General features: G+C 41.9%; 1 protein-coding gene across 1 annotated transcript; it reads left to right on the top strand.

The window, feature by feature from the left end:
- Positions 1–1,051: 1,051 nt before the first annotated feature.
- Positions 1,052–26,010, top strand: LOC117551978 (alpha-tectorin-like). Its single transcript, XM_034225085.1, is given in 20 exon segments — positions 1,052–1,135; positions 3,030–3,058; positions 3,538–3,659; positions 5,419–5,628; positions 5,793–5,876; positions 6,835–6,931; positions 7,059–7,188; positions 9,044–9,246; positions 9,249–9,283; positions 9,708–9,852; positions 9,938–10,034; positions 10,113–10,175; positions 10,280–10,526; positions 10,765–10,867; positions 12,849–13,040; positions 14,945–15,098; positions 15,446–15,679; positions 21,116–21,278; positions 24,136–24,238; positions 25,486–26,010. Coding segments are annotated over 18 exon segments (2,394 nt in total). The 5' UTR covers positions 1,052–1,135; positions 3,030–3,033; the 3' UTR covers positions 24,226–24,238; positions 25,486–26,010.
- Positions 26,011–26,350: the final 340 nt, after the last annotated feature.

Here is a 26,350-nt window from a genome sequence, read left to right as displayed (position 1 = left end):
GGTTTCCTGTTTTATTTTTGAAAAGTGTTCACCCCCCCCCGTCTTGGCTGTTGCTTCCTGTCTCTGTGTTCCTTCCTGCCTGATTACCTGATTGTGTTCACCTGGTGCCCCTGTGTTTTCTCCTCCCTCCTCACCTGTGTCTTGTTTGTTTCATTAGTCCTGTGTGCATTTAGGTTCTGCTTTTTCTGTTAGTCTTTGTGAGCTCCTTGTTTGTTGTTGACTGTGTTCCTGGGGGAAAGTTCTGCTCTGTTTGTTACTTGAAGCCTTGAAATAAAGGTATTATCTGTTAAACCTGCATTTGGGTCTTGCCTGCTTCTCTGAACCCTGACACACAGCTTCCGGTCTTCCAAGACCCGACCGGACAAAAAGACGTGGTGCAGGCACTAAACATACTATCAATAGAAATGCATTGCTCTTAAAATCGTTCTATCCTATATAAAAGTTCAAATTTAATCGAATTTCTTTTTTTATTATTTGAACCTTTTGTTGTCTAAATATTACGAAATATTACGACTTTTTCTCCCTAAAATGTTGCTCACATTTCCAGTGGCGATTCTAGAGTATATGGGGGGGCTAGTATTCTGTGTTTTTTCACACACACACACACTTTCTCACAGACACACACTCACAGACACACTCAAACACTCTCTCTCACACACACACTATGTACACACACTCACACACACACACACACACTAACAGACACATACACTTTCTCACAGACACACACACTCTCTTTTACACTCATAGAAAGACAGAAACACACACACATACACACTCTCTCTCTCTCAAACACACGCACACACAAACTCACAGAGACACAAACACACGACGATATTAAAAGGTTGAGTTTGACACCTGTGCTTTAGAGATTTAGTAGAAACCTGTTTACGAGGCAACATAGCAAAGTATTTGCTCCGGGCGTTCTGACATTTGAATTACACGTATAACTAGACTGAGAAGTTTTCAGGAATGTTTGCATTAGTCTTTAGGGGCTGGAAGAGCAGCAACAGTATAAAAACAGACGGAGAGAGACACAGCGCCACATCAGAGCTGCACCTGAAGGACCAGAACTTCCAGGACCAGGACCTCAAGAGAAGCATCAGCTGCCCCAAACCTCCAGGACCTCCAGACGGTGAGTCTCCACTTCTTTCTCCTCACGGTCCTGCAGCTCCGTCAGGAAGCCTCCTGTGACTCGGTGCAGGGACCAGTCCCCTCAGAAACACAGAGAATCCTGAAGAGAGGTCCGTGTGAATGCTGAATGCTGAGCTTTCTGAGTAAAATATGAGGAGCACTTAGCAGCTGAAGTCTTAACAGTTTCTCCATTGACTTCTGTAGTGACATGTGGATGAATTATGGTGAATATTATTCATAGCATTCCTAACTGAGATTAACGTTGTCAGGCTTGAGTGAAGCAGGCAGGACCCAAATGCAGATTTCAAAGAAAAATAGCTTTATTCCAAGGCCAAAGCGTCAAAATCAGAACACTACCCCGTGACACAGTCAGAGACAAACAAGGAACCAACAATGACAGACAGAAAAACCAGAACTTAAATACACACAAGACTAATCAAAGAAACAAGAGACAGGTGAGGAGGGAGGAGAAAACACAGGGGAACAAGGTGAACACAATCGGGTAATCAGACAGGAGGGAACACAGACAGAAAGCAACAGGCAAGACAGGGGGTGAACACTTATCAAAATAAAACAGGAAACCAAAGACAAAACAAAACACAGACAGATCGTGACAAACGTTTTGATGTTTGAACCGAGTTTGTGGGTTGAAGATGTGGAAGTAGTTAAGTACAGAAAAGTGCACAGAAGACTAATAGAGGTAAAGACTTTTTGCTGTAGAAGAACGTACATTGTAAAACTTAATAAGTTGTGGTCATTTTTAAAAAAGTATGCAAACTCATTGCCTCACAATCACTAAGTTAAGTTAGTATGGTGAGTAGGAACAACTTGTTTATTAAGTACAACTAACACAACACTTTGAAGTTGTAAAAAAACATACATTGCATTAACTTAAAGGTCACCTATCATGCTTTCATACATACATATGTATCCCGGTGTGTCAAGAGACTCACAAAGGGGCGTGGCCAGCAGCAGCTTGGGCACGTTTGAAGCTACTGACCCAGAATCAGCTCTTTAGTCACAGGCCTGAAATAGAGGGGGATGAGGCTACAATGATCTGTTTGGGCTTTGGAGCAAAGCACTTCAGAGACATGTTTTTGATATCTCTGAAAGCTATAATATATGCCTAAGAATAGTATAACAGGAGACCTTTAACATATACCAAACAGTTGGCTCTATTGCTAGGTTCATTTCAATAAATGAACAACATGCACTTTAAACATTTCATGCAGGAGTAAGACAATGATTTAAGTACCTCCATATGAGTACTGTGAATACATGATTAAAGGGTTTAGCCTGTCTAAAACATGATGCCACTCATCACTTGTGTATTGTTATATTTTATAAATCTAAAAGTGTTCATTTATCTGAAGCACTTTGAGAGCATTATCAATAGGATATCCATGTTGTGTGCTCTCGTAACAAGTGTGTGCATTTGTAAAGCATTGAAAGAGAAACACACTGATTGTTTAACTATTAACGCTAACGACACAGAAAGAAAGTTCCATCTCCAGCTCACGGTGGAATTGGCATTACTCCTGGAGTTACTCGTGCACAGTGCTGCCCCTGACAGAGTCGGGCCTTCTCTACATAACGTGAGAAAGTGTGTTCATTGATGACAAAGCTGAGGAAAACTGATTTCCAGATATGTGTTCAGTTAAAAACCACCAGTACGTCTTCTTATCTCAATGTCTCAGTTTTGCTCACAGCCTCTTTGCATCACTAAACTGGTGGCATCAGGGAACCAGTCAGGGAGCATTTGACGGGTTTAGAGAACATTGTTTTGAATCTTCAGGAAGTGTATGAACCACTTCCTGCCGAGGACCCTTCATTGTGTACGCTGTTATTGTGTGTTATGGTGCGTTAACCCGGTGTTTGTGCCTCTTCCTCTGCAGAGTCATGAAGCTGCTCCTCCTGCTGGCAGGTAAGCAGCATCGCAGGCTTCACTGTGACAAACAACATGTGTTTGAAAGGCATTATGAATGCGTTTCAAAGTCAAGTCCTCTGTGCATAGAGTCACTGCGAGTGTGTAATAGCCCCGCACTACTCTACTGTCTGCTTTGTGCAAATAAAACAAGATAATGTTTGAATGATAGACTTTTAAAACATGAGCTCATCCATGAAATCAATATCAATGTGAACGGGTAGCTCTTATTCAACATGTTGATGGCTTCAGTTAATGAGGGGGTTAGCCTTCAACCACTTGTATTTATGAATGGCACAGAACCCAGATCCCCTGTATACATTCACCCTGAAGGAGCACATGTTTTACAGAACAAATAAGGATATCATTATTCACTCATTGCACTGATGAGTGTCACTTCAAGTCAGAGGAGAGGCTTCAGGGAACGATGAGTGTTCAGGTTGTTCTTGATGGATGTGTTTCTCCTGGAACTCCTGCAGTTGCTGCCAGCCAGATGGAGCTCTCTGCCTCTGAGACTGTTACTCTGAATGCTCCTGGTGGAAACATCAACATCAGCGACGTTCCCATCACTTTCTATGGAAAAACCTACACATTGTTACACGTGAGTACAATGACCCCCTGACTGACTGTGTGGCCTCTAACATTGCCCGTCGTATCCCTATTTTAGGCACTCCAGCTTCGGATGTCCGACCGCTAGGATAGCAACATGGAGTGTGTAGTGTAGTAGATGTTGGTGGGCTGGTAGAACCCCAGAGCAGTATCTGCCCCTGCAGGAGAATCCCTCTGTCGTTGGGAGACCCCTTGGTAATTAGGGCAGCTTCAGGACCCACAATCCCTAACCCCCCATTTTATATCATATCTCAACATCAATCAACACCACATCAACCACAGTGACCAATGGAACTATAGTTGAACTTAAACAGGGTTTCTATTCAATACTAATGTCAGCCTTTTCCAAGGAAGGGTGTTCTTACCTCACTCTGAGACCAAGCAGAAACCTTCAGAGACCACGAGAGAGACCAGGAGTTGGGTCGAAGTGTACAAAGTATTAAGGTTTTAACAGAAATAGAGGATTACAAGAATCCTAAACAATAAGACACCAAGTCAAAATACAAAAGCAACAGGCTCACAAGTCAAATGTTCTAAAGCCGTCTCATTCCTTCTCCTCCATTCTTCTTCACTGCTTCTTCCTCCTCCCTCTCTGCGTCAGGTGGTCTCCCCCTTCCTCTCTTTGAGTCAGAAGGAGGTCACAACTGTTTTAATCATTGAACATTAAAACATGTAAGGTTTAAAAATAAAACAAATAAAGACTTATAGTAATGCCATGTCATTTGAAAGAGAGGGAATATGAAGCAAAGTTATGAGAGCAGAACACTTTGTCAATGTCATGTTTAGAATCAGGGGTTTTTCTTTAAACCTTTCCATTTGAAATATAGAAACTTTATACTTGAATTCATGAACAGATCAAAAGTTCAGAATGCTCCATCTAGTTTCACATGTTTGGTTTCACATGTCTGAACAGACATGATGGAAACTACATCCTTTCTATTTCCAGCCAATGGAGCATCTTGTTATCAATGGTAGCTCAATAGAGGTCGTGAGGTGAAGGTCAGGTCTGTCACGGCCACTTACACAGCAGAACTGTCAACACTACACATAATAAAGCTATTATAGATATGACACATAACTCACTGTTTAATATGTTATCACTCACAGTCCTCAGAATCAGTCCCTAGTGTTTTTGTCTTGATCTTCTTTATATCTAGATGTAAGCGGTTTGTTACCTTTCAGCGTGTCAGCCTGTAAATATGGGAGCACATGAATAATGACATGTTGCTAAAGGCGGAGAATGAATTGAGTTTTACACACAAAGTTTAAAGTGTGCTTTTTGTGCCAGCTGTTATTTTGGGTATTATGAAAGTTTCCCCTCATATTATTCAATATCAGACGCTCTGAGACAGGCTTGGTCCCATAATGCATCACTGTGAGTCTGGTCCTGAGCTGGAAAGTGAGCGTAACATTCCCCTCTGGGGTCTATGGGGTCAGGCACTGATCAGATCAGTTCAATGGAGTGGGGACAGATCATTACTAGAGCCAACAGGAAGTGGTTTGGAGCAGCTGGACGCGTCTCTTTGATTCCTCATGTGTCTCTGTATGAAAGGACACATAAAGACTTGTTGGACAGTGGCTTGTAGAAAGCTTTTTTCCAAAGTGAGAGAAATGTTTTGATCTCATCATTGATCCTATCTTTTTTCTCCGTAGCTAAAAGCACACCTTGCAGCTCAAACATTTGAGGAGAGGAAACGATGCTGTTTTGGAGCGAAAGCCTTCATATTGTTGTTCCCTTTTTGTTTTTGCAGGCGAAGATCGGCAATAAGACTGAAATTTGTTTCAAAAATGACCCATCTGAGGACGACATTGACTGTGTGGTGACCAGCGAGATGGTTTCAACCAAACTGAAGTACTCTGTTGATGTTAGGTCATTTTCTGCTCGCTCTGATCTTGTTAACATCAACACCCAGGGACTGGGTATGATTCCTCTCAAGTTCTTCAATGGTGAAACATACAATGTGAGTCCTGATCCGATCCCTGTTACACACCGACTGGCTGTCCAGCTGTTTGTACAACATGAACATTTCAAAGACATTGTGTGGCAAAGACAACTTCAAATCAAAGTTTATTTGTAAAATGTTGGAAGCATTTCCTAATATTTCTCTTCTGTTCCTGCTTTCAGATGCGGTTGGTATTCCTCAATTATGGTTTACAAGCTGCTTGCTATACATATCATCCTGCTAGCCGTCCGTTTTCTGCTAGTTTAGTAAGTATGACATGAGGCTCTTACCTAACCCTAACCCTTCAGCCTCACCGATGTTGAGAGTTACACTTTGTCAGGTCCCGATACCAATGCAATGTGTTCCTGTTTGTTTCTGTGTGCCAGGGAAACTCATATCCTAAATCCTTTATGTTAGAAAGCTGCTGTCTTCCAGCCTTCCTCACACGCACTCTGAATGAGAACTGATCCCTGAGAAGACTTCTGTACCCTAACCACCCTGAGAGATGAGAACTGAGGCTGTGTGTGATCCATTATTCCTTTGTCTCACCATCAGACATCATTCATATGAATACAGAACAAGCTTTCAGTTCAGCAAGGATAGGTGAATGGAGAAGACACCGTGCAGTCTGTTTGCTCCTCTAAGCCTCTCCTTTTAAAACTCTCTTCTTATGTTCACTTCTAAACAGAGATAGGTGTCAGAAATAATGTCATACTCAGCCTTAGAGTTTCAGGAAGCAGAAGTCACTCAGCATCATGTGTTAGCATGAAGACAAAGAGAGTTATTATCAGTGACACCACATGTAGCTGCTAGCATGCAGAGCTAACGGGGCAGGCTGGACTCACAGCACCAGGTGGTTCTGCTCCTTCCTGCCCTCAAGTGGACAAAGGAGTTCATTAGAAATATCAATCTGGAATAATGAAGGAGCTCCCCACTGCTCTCACTGTCACTTCATGCCCTAACATCGGAGGAAATATATCACAAGTGGATTCTAGAACACTTTCATTCATGTTTACAGTATTGAGGTTACCTTTGTTTTTAATGATTGTGTTTACTAGTTATTTGAAATGTGTTTTTAAGGTTCAAACATCTGTCCAGGGACTACAGGTGTAAAAGAGCCTCTTGGCTAACTCTGGCACATTTACAGAAATGGTTCTTAGTGTGCAATGTCCCTGTTAAATAAATAATATACATACAAATGTATTCTGTTTAATCCTTTACTAGGAAATGTCTACAAAAGTCGGTGGCACAGTGATGGATACCTGGAAGCCTCCTGCACGCAAATTTACTTATCGAGACCTGAGTGGATGCAGAGGCTCAGGTAAGCTGGTCTGAGGGTTCCCAAAGAAAGGGATCCTCTAAGTGAAATGTGATATTAAAACATGTCTATCTTAAAATCTGCCTGTAGTCACTGAAGTGTAATATCATTACCTCCATTCTCCTCCAAGGTGGCGCTGCAATGCCGGGTTCAGAGATGCCCAGCGCAGAGCCCTGCTCTGTTGAACTGTGTTCTCTGTCTGCAGTCCTCGCTAATGTCACAGCATGTGGGCCCGAGGAGGTTTGCCAAGCGGACAACACGTAAATATGTGCTCTTTCTATCAGGAATAAAGGTCTGACTGATTTGAATAAAGTGTCCCATGTGATCGAACCCTCCATGAGAGAGTGAGGATATTATCCACCTGAGGATTATTGCAGTTATTGATGAATCTGATCCTATTTCTATCACCCCTTTCCACCAAAGCAGTTCCAGGGTCAGTTCAGAGCTAGTGCCCGATAGCTCTCCAGTCCTTTCATGGTTTCCATGAGAAAAACTGGTTTGTGTTAGGAACCAGAGCTCTGCTGGACTGGAACCAAGAACCAGATCTGTGTGGAGGCTGGGTCAGATCACTAGAGCCGAGCAAAGTGACCAAAACGAGACTCACACTTTTGTTTATGTCCCGCCACCTTCCCCGGGCAAACGTAGAGATACGCTCGCTCTCATGGCCCGCTTTGAGGAGCAGCACGACCCGTTCTCCTGTTGTTTTTAAACCAGCTTTCAGGTGTGATCACTTCATACCGTAGGCTACACAAGTTGTCATATCAGATCACAAGTGAAATCCTATTGAAAGAACGCCGGTAGAAACGACAAATGACACAATGATAGCAACATGTGCATTTATGGAGAATAATTAAAACGCCGTAACCATCTAATGTTCATCATGTGTTATTATTTTAAATACGTTTAATTTAGTTTGATGGCTCTTAATCTGGTTGTTGCTTCATCAGACTGGCTATGCTAACATCATCCATATGATACAGGGAAACGTTTGCAGGTAACGTCAAACATTGCACATTAAAACTGAACAAAATATGAATCACTGGGGACATCTGCATCTGTTGCTTTAGAGACAGTCAGCAGTGAATTACTGACTGTCACTAAAGCCACGGGGAATGCCTCTGAATCCTAGTGGGAACAGTTCAACCTGGATCTGAAGAAGAGCAACGAGAGCACAGCTCCAATGCAGCCGCCATTGCTGTAGTTTTTGCCTGAGCTGGCTTTGCTGGAAAATGCAGGGACGTAAACAGTGCTGTCGGATGAACAGGTAACTGGTCCAACATTGAGAACCAACCGTCCCAACTAACACGGCTCTCATTTCAGTGGAAAGGGCTTTCAAGTCCATCCATTATTGTTTCTGATCAGCTGGGGAACGGTTCAGTCTATAAATCCTAAAAAACCTTCTCCACTTATTTCCCATTGCACTTCTTTGCCATGGTGGGCCTCGTGATGGACACTTTCTGAAAAGAGATCCAGATGGATGCACAGCGTCTCGGTGTGTGTGCAGTGTTCCTATAAAGTGATCCTTTGACCTCTCCTTCATGCTTTACACATGTTTCAATCCTCCGAGGCCAGCTCCATCAGTACTGTAGTGCTGCGTCCATAAGACCAAACCGCAGATATCCGGGTTGTCCCAAGTAGAGTTGAGCATTACCCATAATGCAACAGAATATCACTGTATGGCCTGTTTTATAAAATACTTCAAGATGTTTAGTATTCCACACGTATTTATGAGAGAGATATTATTATATGTGTACGTGTTTCACAGGCTGAATGTAACTCTACTGACCTTTATGTGTCATATTGTGAACTTTGAGAAGGGTTCATTTCCTTTGAGTTTAGGATGAGTGTAAAGTATGTCTGTCTTAAAAAGACCCAGACTGTGAGTCCCTCTCCATGTCTTCTTTTACATATCATATTCTATTTACATGTTTATAGACTTTTTGCACTACTTTTTATGTTTGTATTTTATTATATATGTTGCATCGTTGCAGGAGCTCAGGTCCGAAGCATGTCATTGCCATCTCTCCACTGCAGCTTTGTGCATATGACAATGAACCCTTTGAATTGAATGTTGAATTGAATGTTGAATTGAATGTTGAATTGAATGTCCATCAGGTGCGCTATTCCTCCGGTGGTGTGCACGGTGACGGGCTCCACGGTGATTGGTTTCCACGGAGCAGTGCACTCTGTCCAGGATCGCTGTGCCTACAGTCTGATGGAGCCTGAAGGCAGCGCCAGCTTCAACCTCACGGCCGCCTTCAGGGAGCGCCGGCGTACAGATGTTCCTCTTCTGGACCACCTGATCCTGTCGCTGCCAGGTGGACCATGTATCTGGAGCAAGGAGGAAGAGTTCGGGTACGGTAGCACGTTTGTAGTTATGGGTGCTCAAGCAATGCTGATCATTTCCTGCTAGGAGTTACTTTGTGGTGGTGTATCACAAAACCCTCTGTGTGTGTGTGTGTGTGTGTGTGTGTGTGTGTGTGTGTGTGTGTGTGTGTGTGTGGTGTGTGTGTGTGTGTGTGTGTGTGTGTGTGTGTGTGTGGTGTGTGTGTGTGTGTGTGGTGTGTGTGTGTGTGTGTGTGTGTGTGTGTGGTGTGTGTGTGTGTGTGTGTGTGTGGTGTGTGTGTGTGTGTGTGTGTGTGTGTGTGTGTGTGTGTGTGTGGGTGTGTGTGTGTGTGTGTGTGTGTGTGTGTGTGTGTGTGTGTGTGTGTGTGTGTGTGTGTGTGTTGTGTGGTTGTTGGTGTTGTGTGTGTGTGTGTGTGTGTGTGTGTGTGTGTAGGTTGGTGGTGAAGCCCTGGTGCTCAACAGCACAGCTCAGCTGATGCACGGCGTGGAGCTCTCCAAGGACCAGACTGGAGTCACTGCTAAGTTCCCGTCCTCCAACATGACTCTCTTTTTTGATGGCAACAGCGCACATGTGGCAGGTACAGACCAGTACTTCCAATCTGGACTGAATATTACATATTTATTTCTGAAGCATAGCTTTAATTGTACCCTCACATCCACCAGGACTTCCTGAAGCTGTAGAGGGTTTGTGTGGCAGCCCCTCCAACTCCAGCTGGACCACCAGCCTGACTGCCGAGAAGTCCTCTGTCAGCCTCCCTGGGTACCGCTCAGTCTGACTGATATTACCTATTTGTCATGATTAGGGTTCAGATGTGATGTGATCTTTGTCTCCCTCTAGCTGTGAGATTCAATCCCAGGACTCAGTCGACAGCACCATCAACTGCAACCGCTCCACCGACCAGTAAGAGCTGAGCCATGAACACCCTCGTCTTGTCATGCCATATAAGCAGCGTTGTTTCTGCAAGATCAACCAATGTAACACGGAAAACTCTTCCCTCTGAACAGCTGTAATCTCATGAGGCAGCCTCCCTTCTCCGCCTGTCACGAGCACACCGACCCAGAGCCGTACATCAGCGCCTGCACACACACTCTGTGCAGTTACCCGTCAGTGGATGGGGTCGACTGCCACTTTTTGGAGGCTTACGCCAAGACCTGCAGCCTGGAAGCCAACGTGACCCTGGAGGACTGGAGGTCAACTTCTGGCTGCTGTAAGATTCTCTATTTCCATTCGTACTGGAACTCGTGCAGTCAAGCAGACATATTTGATCAAATGTATCCTACAATCAACCAGAAGCCAAGGCTCCCTAATAAATGGAAAACAAAGTAAAGAAGCAGATACATGAATTAAGTTGTGTGTGTGTGTGTGTGTGTGTGTGTGTGTGTGTGTGTGTGTGTGTGTGTGTGTGTGTGTGTGTGTGTGTGTGTGTGTGTGTGTGTGTGTGTGTGTGTGTTTGCGCGTGTGTGTGCAGCCTCCCCCCCCTCTCTGTCAGCAGCCCTGCAGTGATCATGAGTTCTGTGGAGAGGAGTTAGGTTCGACCCGCTGCTTCTGCAGGGCTCTGTTCGCCTCCAAGTACAACGCCACCAAGTCTTTCGGTACGGAGCATATCACACCGTTTCCTCTGCTTGCACTGGTCTGAATTAGGGATGTGGTTATTTACCAACAGCCTGCTGCTAACAGCTGCTTTGATGCTGAGCTCTGCCAGAAAAAATATATTGTTTAGTGTGGAATTAGAAACAGCTTTCATTATAGTGTCAAATACATTCTGTCAGTAACTCCACTGCCCGTTATAGTCCACGTTGAAGTGTCGGTGTGTGGTTGAAGTGTCGGTGTGTGGTTGAAGTGTCGGTGTGTGGTTGAAGTGTCGGTGTGCCGTTGAAGTGTCGGTGTGCCGTTGAAGTGTCGGTGTGCGGTTGAAGTGTCGGTGTGCGGTTGAAGTGTCGGTGTGCGGTTGAAGTGTCGGTGTGTGGTTAAAGTGTCGGAGTGTCGTTGAAGTGTCGGTGTGTGGTTGAAGTGTCGGAGTGCGGTTGAAGTGTCGGAGTGTGGTTGAAGTGTCGGAGTGCCGTTGAAGTGTCGGTGTGCGGTTGAAGTGTCGGAGTGTGGTTGAAGTGTCGGTGTGTCGTTGAAGTGTCGGAGTGTCGTTGAAGTGTCGGTGTGCGGTTGAAGTGTCGGAGTGTGGTTGAAGTGTCGGAGTGTCGTTGAAGTGTCGGTGTGCGGTTGAAGTGTCGGAGTGTGGTTGAAGTGTCGGTGTGTGGTTGAAGTGTCGGAGTGTCGTTGAAGTGGTCGGTGGTGTGGTTGAAGTGGGTCGGAGTGTTGGTTGAAGTGGCCGGTGTGCGGTTGAAGTGTCGGTGTGCGGTTGAAGTGTCGGATGTGTGGTATGAAAGTGTCGGTGGTGCGTCGTTGAAGGGGTCGGGTGCGGTTGAAGTGTCGTGGGTTGAAGTGTCAGTGTGCGTTGAAGTGTCGGTGTGTCGGGTTGAAGTGTCGGTGTGCGGTTGAAGTGTCGGTGTGTGAAGTGTCGGTGTGGCCGTTTGAAGTGTCGGTGTGTCGTTGAAGTGTCGGTGTGTGGTTGAAGGTCGGTGTGTTGTTTGAAGTGTCGGTGTCGTTGAAGTTCGGTGTGTGGTTGAAGTGTCGGTGTGGTGTTGACGGTCGAGTGTGCGGTTGGTGTCGTTGGTGCGGTTGATGGTGTGTGGTTGAAGTGTCGGTGTGTGTTTGAAGTGTCGGTGTGCGGTTTGAAGTGTCGGTGTCGGTGTGAAGTGTCGTGTGTTTGGAAGTGTCGGTGTGTGGTTGAAGTGGTGTCGGTTGCGTTTGAAGTGTCGGTGTGTGGTTGAAGTGTCGGTGTGTCGTTGAAGTGTCGGTGTGTGGTTGAAGTGTCGGTGTGTTTTGAAGTGTCGGTGTGGCGGTTGAAGTGTCGGTGTGTCGTGAAGTGTCGGTGTGTGGTTGAAGTGTCGGTGTGTGGTTGAAGTGTCGGTGTGCGGTTGAAGTGTCGGTGTGTGGGAAGTGTCGGTGTTGGTTGAAGTGTCGGTGTGCGGTTGAAGTGTCCGGTGTGTTGTTGAAGTGTCGTGTGCGGTTGAAGTGTCGGTGTGTCGTTGAAGTGTCGGTGTGGTGGTTGAAGTGTCGGTGTGTTGTTGAAAGTGTCGGTGTGCGGGTGAATTGAAGTGTCGGTGTGCGGTTGAAGTGTAGGTGTTGCGGTTGAAGTGTCGGTGTGTCGTTGAAGTGTCAGTGTGCGGTTAAAGTGTCGGTGTGTCGTTGAAGTGTCGGTGTGCGGTTGAAGTGTCGGTGTGCGGTTGGTGTGTGGTTGAAGTGTCGGTGTGCGGTTGAAGTGTCGGTGTGTGGTTGGTGTGTGGTTGAAGTGTCGGTGTGCGGTTGAAGTGTCGGTGTGTCGTTGAAGTGTCGGTGTGCGGTTGAAGTGTCGGTGTGTGGTTGAAATGTCGGTGTGTGGTTGAAGTGTCGGTGTGTCGTTGAAGTGTCGGTGTGTCGTTTGAAGTGTCGGTGTGTGGTTGAAGTGTAGGTGTGCGGTTGAAGTGTCGGTGTGCGGTTGAAGTGTCGGTGTGTGGTTGAAGTGTCGGTGTGTTGCAGGCGATCCCACGGTCTGCAGGCAGGACTCGGCCTCTGTGGTTCTGGCTGGATGTCTGCTGGACGACAAAGGCATCGACTTCTCCACCTTACACCTCAAAGACCCCAGTTGCAAGGGCCACATGGACCCCCAGAGCCACCTGGTGACCTTCAGCTTCAACAGCAGCGCCCCCTGCGGGACGGAGGTCATGGTGCGTGGTTATCACTTCCTCTAGACTCAAGGCGGGTTATTTTCAGAGCGTCTTTGGGCAAACGAGAAGCATGTGAAGCTGCTTTAACTGAGTCCTGTTCAGTTGGTTATTGACACCTGCAGCCCTCAGAAGAGCTTAATGATCGATGGAAGGGAAGGAACAGGCTTCAGTCACCCTGTTTAACTTTAATTAAATACCGGGAGAGCATCTCCTCTAGTTCCCTTTATTGATTAGAGACCATGTGATTTATGACCTGGATGGTTTGGACTGTGAACTCCAACACTGACCGTTCTCTGTCAGGATGGAACCGTCAGCAGTGAGCACTGGAATAATGTGGCCACGGCCGTTAACCAGTTAAGCCCCGAGCCTGTTGTTCAGGTCTCAGGCTCGAAAATGGCATTCCCAGAACAAATGACCATATCTTCTAAAAGGGTTCAATTAATAATCTGTTTTCTCAAAGCAATGATAAACCTGTGAGTTGGATGTAGAAAAGTCAGAATCAATATAGATGTTTTAAATGTTAAAGAAAATTCAGATTGAACTTGTAAAAAACTGTAAATTATTGTCCGTCCAAAAATAATTGTTTTACTTATAGTGAAAACTCATCTGTGAATGAAGAAGAGAAGAACCTTTTTGTATCCAAAATAGTTCCAGATGGCAGATGTTGCTTTTCTTTTTGGAAGTAAATCTTCATTCTCGCCGGTATTGTCCTCCTGTGCCTCGCTCATTTTTCACCGGTGTTTTGATGGTCTGCAAACTAGCGGGGCGGAGCCTGCTATGATCTGATCAGTAGACTGGTTAGTAGACTAAAAGCTTTAGGAATCCAAAGTACAACATATAATAAGTACCCTGTATCAAGATTGATGCAAAACAAGTGAAATATGACCTTTTTAGACAGATTTAGCAACAACAAAAACACTTCTGGGGTCTTTTGGGTGGATTTTCCATATCTCTGGCCCCCTTTGTCGATTTTGGTGATTGACATCTTTCTGACTGTTTTTGACCAGACTACGACACAGGTAAGCCATGTTAGCGTTTCTAGCTACCTAGCGCCACATGCTTTGATGTCTCTTTTTGTTTATAAAGTCGCAAGTTCGTATCATTGAGTGATAATGTTTGTACCCATCGATTCTGTGTCATCTCACGATCAGAGCGATGGGTTGGATGTGCAGAATGGATCAATAATAAGGTTTTGTGAGTGAGTTTCGGTGCAGTAAATCTGTTAGCATTTTTCGCCCGTTGCTAATTCAGAGGCTCAGCGTTAGCATTGTGGGATAAAAAAAAAAAAAGATCAGCTAGATGAGTTTCTTCCCGTTACATGGATACAAAACATTCATAGTTGTAAAGGAATATTTTGGTCTTGTTAAAGTATATAGAGTTTAGTGATTTGTCCTCGGGAATCTGTTTAATATGGTTGAAGTTTATTCCTGCCTGTAATGTGATCCATAGCTTCTCAGGAAGACACAGGTCAAGAGGTCATCTGATGTCTTGTGGGGGAGAAGCTTGGCTCATGTGGGGTTACAATGCAACGAGTCTTTGTCTCGACATCTGGCATGCATTAAAGGAAAACCCGCGTGTTTTAGGGCCCTCCTCTTCTTGTCTGTATAGTTGGGTTCTTGGCGCTTTTAGGCGTCAGAGTTTGCTGGGATCTTACATGAGAACTGTGATATGCTGTGAACTCTCCGGCCGTTCAGGCTCTCAATAAATATCAGTGTATTGACAGGCGAATCCAGTTTCCCTCATTTGATGATGCGCTCAACATTGCTGCAAATAAGTTTTTACTTCACAATAGTTTATTAAATGAACATGCCCTCAGACACTGTTTCCTGACAGATGTTGCGGGAGGGCCCCGGTACCGGGGTCTCTCGGGCTTAACAGGTTAAATGAACTCATTTTCACATTGCAGAGAAAACAACAGCCAGATCTTCTACGAGAACTCCATCATGTCCTCGAACAGCTCATCAGGCGGAGTCATCACCCGCAGCGACCAGTTCCAGATCGACTTCTCCTGCAAGTACACACAGCCAGAGGTCAGGAGTGTGTCCTTCAGGATCAAAGACAGGTGAGCGTCACCTGGTCCTTAATGTACCACAGCTCCAAGCGTCACACTGCTAAACTGTGTTTGGTGTGTGTGTGTGTGTGTGTGTGTGTGTGTGTGTGTGTGTGTGTGTGTGTGTGTGTGTGTGTGTGTGTGTGTGTGTGTGTGTGTGTGTGTGTGTGTGTGTGTGTGTGTGTGTGTGTGTGTGTGTGTGTGTGTGTGTGTGTGTGTTGTGTGTTGTGGTGTGTTGTGTTGTGTGTGTGTTGTGTGTGGTGTGTGTGTGTTGTGTGTGTGTGTGTGTGTGTGTGTGTGTGTGTGTGTGTGTGTGTGTGTGTGTGTGTTGTGTGTGTGTGTGCAGCTCTGTGGTGCAGCCGCTTGTACTCTGGAGATGTGGAACACACTCTGACGATGAGCTCCTTCAGCGACGCCGGCCTCCTGCAGCCGGTCGGCCCGAACACGGAGATCCTGCTGAACCAGAAGGTCTGGCTGCAGCTGGAGGCGGTGGGGCTGGACGCCAACATGGTCGCCATGGTGACAGACTCCTGCTGGGCAACCAATCAGGCATCACCTGACAGTAATCTGCGATATGACCTCATCATCAAAGGGTGAGGAAATAAACTCTGACTGTTGGAACAGAATAAACTCTGACTGTTAGAACAGAATAAACTCTGACTGTTGGAACAGAATAAACTCTGACTGTTAGAACAGAATAAACTCTGACTGTTAGAACAGAATAAACTCTGACTGTTAGAACAGAATAAACTCTGACTGTTAGAACAGAATAAACTCTGACTGTTTGGAACAGAATAAACTCTGACTGTTAGAACAGAATAAACTCTGACTGTTAGAACAGAATAAACTCTGACTGTTGGAACAGAATAAACTCTGACTGTTGGAACAGAATAAACTCTGACTGTTAGAACAGAATAAACTCTGACTGTTGGAACAGAATAAACTCTGACTGTTAGAACAGAATGAACTCTGACTGTTGGAACAGAATAAACTCTGACTGTTAGAACAGAATGAACTCTGACTGTTGGAACAGAATAAACTCTGACTGTTGGAACAGAATAAACTCTGACTGTTAGAACAGAATGAACTCTGACTGTTGGAACAGAATGAACTCTGACTGTTAGAACAGAATAAACTCTGACTGTTAGAACAGAATGAACTCTGACTGTTAGAACAGAATAAACTCTGACTGTTAGAACAGAAATGAAACTCTGACTGTTAGAACAGAATAAACTCTGACTGTTGGAACAGAATAAACTCTGACTGTTAGAACAGAATAAACTCTGACTGTTAGAACAGAATAAACTCTGACTGTTAGAACAGAATAAACTCTGACTGTTAGAACAGAATGAACTCTGACTGTTAGAACAGAATAAACTCTGACTGTTGGAACAGAATAAACTCTGACTGTTAGAACAGAATAAACTCTGACTGTTGGAACAGAATAAACTCTGACTGTTAGAACAGAATAACTCTGACTGTTAGAACAGAATAAACTCTGACTGTTAGAACAGAATAAACTCTGACTGTTAGAACAGAATAAACTCTGACTGTTAGAACAGAATAAACTCTGACTGTTAGAACAGAATAAACTCTGACTGTTGGAACAGAATAAACTCTGACTGTTAGAACAGAATGAACTCTGACTGTTGGAACAGAATAAACTCTAACTGTTGGAACAGAATAAACTCTGACTGTTGGAACAGAATAAACTCTGACTGTTAGAACAGAATAAACTCTGACTGTTAGAACAGAATAAACTCTGACTGTTAGAACAGAATAAACTCTGACTGTTGGAACAGAATAAACTCTGACTGTTGGAACAGAATAAACTCTGACTGTTGGAACAGAATAAACTCTGACTGTTGGAACAGAATGAACTCTGACTGTTAGAACAGAATAAACTCTGACTGTTGGAACAGAATAAACTCTGACTGTTGGAACAGAATAAACTCTGACTGTTGGAACAGAATAAACTCTGACTGTTGGAACAGAATAAACTCTGACTGTTAGAACAGAATAAACTCTGACTGTTAGAACAGAATAAACTCTGACTGTTAGAACAGAATAAACTCTGACTGTTGGAACAGAATAAACTCTGACTGTTGGAACAGAATAAACTCTGACTGTTGGAACAGAATAAACTCTGACTGTTGGAACAGAATAAACTCTGACTGTTGGAACAGAATAAACTCTGACTGTTAGAACAGAATGAACTGACTGTTGGAACAGAATAAACTCTGACTGTTAGAACAGAATAAACTCTGACTGTTAGAACAGAATAAACTCTGACTGTTAGAACAGAATAAACTCTGACTGTTAGAACAGAATAAACTCTGACTGTTGGAACAGAATAAACTCTGACTGTTAGAACAGAATAAACTCTGACTGTTAGAACAGAATAAACTCTGACTGTTGGAACAGAATAAACTCTGACTGTTGGAACAGAATAAACTCTGACTGTTGGAACAGAATAAAACTCTGACTGTTAGAACAGAATGAACTCTGACTGTTAGAACAGAATAAACTCTGACTGTTAGAACAGAATGAACTCTGACTGTTGGAACAGAATAAACTCTGACTGTTGGAACAGAATGAACTCTGACTGTTGGAACAGAATAAACTCTGACTGTTAGAACAGAATAAACTCTGACTGTTAGAACAGAATAAACTCTGACTGTTGGAACAGAATAAACTCTGACTGTTGGAACAGAATGAACTCTGACTGTTAGAACAGAATAAACTCTGACTGTTGGAACAGAATAAACTCTGACTGTTAAAACAGAATAAACTCTGACTGTTGGAACAGAATAAACTCTGACTGTTAGAACAGAATAAACTCTGACTGGTTGGAACAGAATAAACTCTGACTGTAGAACAGAATAAACTCTGACTGTTGGAACAGAATAAACTCTGACTGTTGGAACAGAATAAACTCTGACTGTTGGAACAGAATAACTCTGACTGTTAGAACAGATAAACTCTGACTGTTGGAACAGAATAAAACTCTGACTGTTGGAACAGAAATGAACTCTGACTGTTGGAACAGAATAAACTCTGACTGTTAGAACAGAATAAACTCTGACTGTTAGAACAGAATAAACTCTGACTGTTGGACAGAATAAACTCTGACTGTTGGAACAGAATGAACTCTGACTGTTAGAACAGAATAAACTCTGACTGTTGGAACAGAATAAACTCTGACTGTTAAAACAGAATAAACTCTGACTGTTAGAACAGAATGAACTCTGACTGTTAGAACAGAATAAACTCTGACTGTTAGAACAGAATAAACTCTGACTGTTGGAACAGAATAAACTCTGACTGTTGGAACAGAATAACTCTGACTGTTGGAACAGAATAAACTCTGACTGTTAGAACAGAATAAACTCTGACTGTTGGAACAGAATAAACTCTGACTGTTAGAACAGAATAAACTCTGACTGTTGGAACAGAATAACTCTGACCTGTTGGAACAGAATAAACTCTGACTGTTGGAACAGAATAAACTCTGACTGTTGGAACAGAATAAACTCTGACTGTTAGAAACAGAATAAACTCTGACTGTAGAACAGAATAAACTCTGACTGTTGGAACAGAATAAACTCTGACTGTTAGAACAGAATAAACTCTGACTGTTAGAACATAATAAAACCTCTGACTGTTGGAACAGGAATAAACTGACTGTTGGAACAGGAATAAAACTCTGACTGTTAGGAACAGAATAAACTCTGACTGTTGAGAACGAGAATAAACTCTGACTGTTAGAACAGATAAACTCTGACTGTTGAACAGAATAAACTCTGACTGTTGGAACAGAATGAACTCTGACTGTTGAGAACAGAATAAACTCTGACTGTTGGAACAGAATAAACTCTGACTGTTAGAACAGAATGAAACTCTGACTGTTAGAACAGAATAAACTCTGACTGTTAGAACAGAATAACTCTGACTGTTAGAACAGAATAAACTCTGACTGTTGGAACAGAATAAACTCTGACTGTTTGGAACAGAATAAACTCTGACTGTTAGAACAGAATGAAACTCTGACTGTTGGAACAGAAATAAACTCTGACTGTTGGAACAGAATAACCTCTGACTGTTGGAACAGAATAAACTCTGACTGTTGGAACAGAATAACTCTGACTGTTGAACAGAATAAACTCTGACTGTTAGAAACAGAATGAACTCTGACTGTTAGAACAGAATAAACTCTTGACTGTTGGAACAGAATAAACTCTGACTGTTAGAACAGAATAAACTCTGACTGTTGGAACAGAATAAACTCTGACTGTTGGAACAGAATAAACTCTGACTGTTGGAACAGAATAAACTCTGACTGTTAGAACAGAATAAACTCTGACCTGTTAGAACAGAATAAACTCTGACTGTTAGAACAGAATAAACTCTGACTGTTGGAAACAGAATAAACTCTGACTGTTAGAACAGAATGAACTCTGACTGTTAGAAACAGAATAAAACTCTGACTGTTAGAACAGAATAAACTCTGACTGTTAGAACAGAATGAAACTCTGACTGGTTAGAACAGAATAAACTCTGACTGTTGGAACAGAATAAACTCTGACTGTTAGAACAGAATAAACTCTGACTGTTGGAACAGAATAAACTCTGACTGTTGGAACAGAATAAACTCTGACTGTTGAAACAGAATAAACTCTGACTGTTGGAACAGAATAAACTCTGACTGTTGGAACAGAATAAACTCTGACTGTTAGAACAGAATAAACTCTGACTGTTAGAACAGAATAAACTCTGACTGTTAGAACAGAATGAACCTCTGACTGTTGGAACAGAATGAACTCTGACTGTTAGAACAGATAAACTCTGACTTTTGAACAGAATGACATCTGACTGTTAGAACAGAATAAACTCTGACTGTTAGAACAGAATAACCTCTGACTGTTGGAACAGAATAAACTCTGACTGTTAGAAACAGAAGAACTCTGACTGTTGGAACAGAATGAACTCTGACGGTTGAACAGAATGAACTCTGACTGTTGGAACAGAATAACTCTGACTGTTAGAACAGATAAACTCTGACTGTTAGAACAGAATAAACTCTGACTGTTGGAACAGAATAAACTCTGACTGTTGGAACAGAATAAACTCTGACTGTTGGAACAGAATAAACTCTGACTGTTGGAACAGAATAAACTCTGACTGTTAGAACAGAATGAACTCTGACTGTTAGAACAGAATAAACTCTGACTGTTAGAACAGAATAACTCTGACTGTTTGGAACAGAATAAACTCTGACTGTTAGAACAGAATGAACTCTGACTGTTAGAACAGAATAAACTCTGACTGTTTAGAACAGAATAAACTCTGACTGTTAGAACAGAATAACTCTGACTGTTGAACAGAATAAACTCTGACTGTTGGAACAGAATAAACTCTGACTGTTAGAACAGAATAAACTCTGACTGTTGGAACAGAATAAACTCTGACTGTTGGAACAGAATAAACTCTGACTGTTGGAACAGAATAAACTCTGACTGTTAGAACAGAATAACTCTGACTGTTGGAACAGAATAAACTCTGACTGTTGGAACAGAATAAACTCTGACTGTTAGAACAGAATAAACTCTGACTGTTGGAACAGAATAAACTCTGACTGTTAGAACAGAATAAACTCTGACTGTTAGAACAGAATGAACTCTGACTGTTGGAACAGAATGAACTCTGACTGTTAGAACAGAATAAACTCTGACTGTTAGAACAGAATAAACTCTGACTGTTGGAACAGAATGAACTCTGACTGTTAGAACAGAATGAACTCTGACTGTTAGAACAGAATGAACTCTGACTGTTAGAACAGAATAAACTCTGACTGTTGGAACAGAATAAACTCTGACTGTTGGAACAGAATGAACTCTGACTGTTGGAACAGAATGAACTCTGACTGTTAGAACAGAATAAACTCTGACTGTTGGAACAGAATAAACTCTGACTGTTGGAACAGAATGAACTCTGAGACTTCATGGTGTGTATTTCCTGTCTCCGGGCAGATGTCCGAACCCTGCTGATGATACGGTGCAGATGCAGGGAAACGGACAGGGAACGTCCAGCGTGTTCTCCTTCAACATGTTCGAGTTCTCTGGAGCAAGCAGTGAAATCTACCTGCACTGCAAACTGGAGCTGTGCCTCACACAGGGCCAGGCCTGCACTCCGGTACACACCGAGTACTAATACACACAGTACACAGAGTGCTAATACACAGAGTACACAGAGTACTAATACACAGAGTACACCGAGTACTAATACACAGAGTACACAGAGTGCTAATACACAGAGTACACAGAGTACTAATACACAGAGTGCTAATACACAGAGTACACAGAGTGCTAATACACAGAGTACATAGAGTACTAATACACAGAGTGCTAATACACAGAGTACTAATACACAGAGTACACCGAGTACTAATACACAGAGTACACAGAGTGCTAATACACAGAGTACACAGAGTGCTAATACACAGAGTACATAGAGTACTAATACACAGAGTGCTAATACACAGAGTACTAATACACAGAGTACACAGAGTACTAATACACAGAGTACACAGAGTACACAGAGTACTAATACACAGAGTACACAGAGTGCTAATACACAGAGTACACAGAGTACTAATACACAGAGTACACAGAGTGCTAATACACAGAGTGCTAATACACAGAGTGCTAATACACAGAGTGCTAATACACAGAGTACACAGAGTGCTAATACACAGAGTACACAGAGTACTAATACACAGAGTACACAGAGTGCTAATACTCAGAGTACATAGAGTACTAATACACAGAGTGCTAATACACAGAGTACTAATACACAGAGTACACAGAGTACTAATACACAGAGTACACAGAGTACACAGAGTACACAGAGTACTAATACACAGAGTACACAGAGTGCTAATACACAGAGTACACAGAGTACTAATACACAGAGTACACAGAGTGCTAATACACAGAGTGCTAATACACAGAGTGCTAATACACAGAGTGCTAATACACAGAGTACACAGAGTACTAATACACAGAGTACACAGTGTACTAATACACAGTGTACTAATACACAGAGTACTAATACACCGAGTACTAATACACAGAGTACTAATACACAGAGTACACAGAGTGCTAATACACAGAGTGCACAGAGTGCTAATACACAGAGTACACAGAGTGCTAATACACTGAGTACTAATACACCGAGTACTAATACACAGAGTACTAATACACAGAGTACTAATACACAGAGTACACAGAGTACTAATACACAGAGTGCTAATACACAGAGTACACAGAGTACTAATACAGAGTACACAGAGTACTAATACACAGAGTACACAGAGTGCTAATACACAGAGTACACAGAGTACTAATACACAGAGTACACAGAGTGCTAATACACAGAGTGCTAATACACAGAGTACACAGAGTACTAATACACAGAGTACACAGTGTACTAATACACAGAGTACTAATACACCGAGTACTAATACACAGAGTACTAATACACAGAGTACACAGAGTGCTAATACACAGAGTGCACAGAGTGCTAATACACAGAGTACACAGAGTGCTAATACACAGAGTACTAATACACAGAGTACACAGAGTGCTAATACACAGAGTACACATAGTGACAATACACAGAGTACTAATACACAGAGTACTAATACACAGAGTGCTAATACACCGAGTACTAATACACCGAGTACTAATACACAGAGTACTAATACACAGAGTACACAGATAAATAATACACAGAGTACACAGAGTACTAACAGTACACAGAGTGCTAATACACAGAGTACACAGAGTGATAATACACCGAGTACTAATACACAGAGTACACAGAGTGCTAATACACAGAGTACTAATACACAGAGTACACAGAGTACTAATACACAGAGTACACAGATAAATAATACACAGAGTACACAGAGTACTAACAGTACACAGAGTGCTAATACACAGAGTACACAGAGTGATAATACACCGAGTACTAATACACAGAGTACTAATACACAGAGTACTAATACACAGAGTACACAGAGTGCTAATACACAGAGTACTAGTACACAGAGTACTAATACACATAGTACACATCGTACTAATACACAGAGTACACAGAGTACTAATACACAGAGTACACATAGTGCTAATACACTGAGTACTAATACACAGAGTACTAATACACAGAGTACACATAGTACTAATACTCAGAGTACACAGAGTGCTAATACACAGAGTACTAATACACAGAGTACTAATACACAGAGTGCTAATGCACAGAGTACACAGAGTGCTAATACACCGAGTACTAATACACCGAGTACTAATACACCGAGTACTAATACACAGAGTGCTAATACACAGAGTGCTAATACAAAGAGTACACAGAGTACTAATACACAGAGTACTAATACACAGAGTGCTAATACACATAGTACAAAGAGTACTAATACACAGAGTACACAGAGTGCTAATACACAGAGTGCTAATACACAGAGTACACAGAGTTATAATACACAGAGTACAGAGAGTGCTAATACACAGAGTACTAATACACAGAGTACACAGAGTACTAACACACAGAGTACTAATACACAGAGTACTAATACACAGAGTACTAACACACAGCGTACTAATACACAGCATACTGACACACAGAGTACTAAGACACAGAGTACTAATACACAGAGTACTAATACACAGAGTACTAACACACTGAGTACTAATACATCTGTGTGAATTTAAGCTAACTTCCTGTCTGTGAAGCTAACTTCCTGTCTGTGAAGCTAACTTCCTGTCTGTGAAGCAAACTTCCTGTCTGTAAAGCTCACTTCCTGTCTGTGAAGCTAACTTCCTGTCTGTGAAGCTCACTTCCTGTCTGTGAAGCTAACTTCCTGTCTGTGAAGCTCACTTCCTGTCTGTGAAACTAACTTCCTGTCTGTGAAGCTCACTTCCTGTCTGTGAAACTAACTTCCTGTCTGTGAAACTAACTTCCTGTCTGTGTACAGAGCTGTGGGGGGGCAGGTCGCAGGAGGCGCAGATCTGCTATATATGCTGATGGGAACGCGGCCCTCATCACTATGGGATGGAGAAACTGAAGAGCTTTGCATGGTAGGCAGCACCTTCATTTGTTCTTCCTGACGAGTTCCTTAATTAATACAATGTTTAAAGAGTTCCTTGATTAACACAATGTTTAACGAGTTCCTTAATTAATACAATGTTTAAAGAGTTCCTTGATTAACACAATGTTTAACGAGTTCCTTAATTAATACAATGTTTAAAGAGTTCCTTGATTAACACAATGTTTAATGAGTTCCTTGATTAACACAATGTTTAACGAATTCCTTAATTAATACAATGTTTAAAGAGTTCCTTAATTAACACAATGTTTAACGAGTTCCTTGATTAACACAATGTTTAACGAGTTCCTTGATTAACACAATGTTTAAAGAGTTCCTTGATTAACACAATGTTTAACGAGTTCCTTGATTAACACAATGTTTAAAGAGTTCTTTGATTAACACAATGTTTAACGAGTTCCTTCATTAACACAATGTTTAAAGAGTTCCTTGATTAACACAATGTTTAAAGATGTCCTTGATTAACACAATGTTTAAAGAGTTCCTTAATTAACACAATGTTTAAAGAGTTCCTTGATTAACACAATGTTTAAAGAGTTCCTTAATTAACACAATGTTTAATGAGTTCCTTGATTAACACAATGTTTAACGAGTTCCTTAATTAACACAATGTTTAAAGAGTTCCTTAATTAACACAATGTTTAACGAGTTCCTTGATTAACACAATGTTTAACGAGTTCCTTGATTAACACAATGTTTAACGAGTTCCTTAATTAACACAATGTTTAAAGAGTTCCTTAATTAACACAATGTTTAACGAGTTCCTTGATTAACACAATGTTTAACGAGTTCCTTGATTAACACAATATTTAAAGAGTTCCTTGATTAACACAATGTTTAAAGAGTTCCTTAATTAACACAATGTTTAACGAGTTCCTTGATTAACACAATGTTTAACGAGTTCCTTGATTAACACAATATTTAAAGAGTTCCTTGATTAACACAATGTTTAAAGAGTTCCTTGATTAACACAATGTTTAACGAGTTCCTTGATTAACACAATGTTTAACGAGTTCCTTAATTAACACAATGTTTAAAGAGTTCCTTAATTAACACAATGTTTAACGAGTTCCTTGATTAACACAATATTTAAAGAGTTCCTTGATTAACACTATGTTTAAAGAGTTCCTTGATTAACACAATGTTTAAAGAGTTCCTTGATTAACACAAAAGCAGCAGTGTATAAACCATGACTCAGCAGTTTCTCTGTGTTCTCAGCTGATTCCTGACGGTGGAAATGAAGGTCTTGTTGCTGTGAAACTGAGCCGGCACATTATCTGGGATTATTCCTGAGGACTCCAGTTATTCTGAGCTTTAACTTCTTTATGATGTGGGGGTAATAATCAAAAGGGGTTACTTTACTATGTGCACTGGTATATATATATCATTTCTTCTTTAATATACTGTCTGTTTTGAAATGTGCACAGCCTGAAAGCTAGCTGAGTGTTAAAGAAGGGAAACAGGAAGTGAATGATAACTGAAATGTGGATTACTACCCAGGAAGAGGATCAGATCAGATGTAATTCCTCAGAGCACGCTGTTGTACTTTTATTATGATTTTATTACTATGAGAAAAACATGTATTACTTTATTTAGTCCAATGATAATACGATTGAGATATGTAACATCTTTAGGGGAATAATAGAAGTGAAGCATACAGCAGCATTACCAACAACATCCCATCCAATGAAACACACAGGATCAGCTGATACGAGGAACTCCTACACAACACACATCATTCAGTGAAAGATCACCTCTCTGTCATTAGACCCAGATTAGATGAGACGTATTACCTGTCACTGCTGGCAACCTCAGGACATATACGAGTACCGCTCACATCAGATGACGGTGTAGCCAAACATAGATGTATTATTCAATGATCCCAATCCACAGCAACATCGTCTAAAACTCTACGCTCATTTGATATATTTGTTTTTCCAAGAATAAAATGAAGCGCAGATCAAAAATGAAAACACGAAGAAGCACAAAACTTCTTAACTTGAGACGTTGTGAGTTTTAAAGAAGTGAATTATTATCAGACTGAAGTCATTCCCAATGGAGAGGTTGTTGCACGCTGTTGTAC

This window comes from Gymnodraco acuticeps, unplaced genomic scaffold (assembly GCF_902827175.1).
Source record: "Gymnodraco acuticeps unplaced genomic scaffold, fGymAcu1.1, whole genome shotgun sequence".
Classification (NCBI taxonomy): Eukaryota; Metazoa; Chordata; class Actinopteri; order Perciformes; family Bathydraconidae; genus Gymnodraco; species Gymnodraco acuticeps.
Note: the sequence above shows the minus strand (reverse complement) of the source record. Positions and strands in the feature narration are given on the sequence as shown.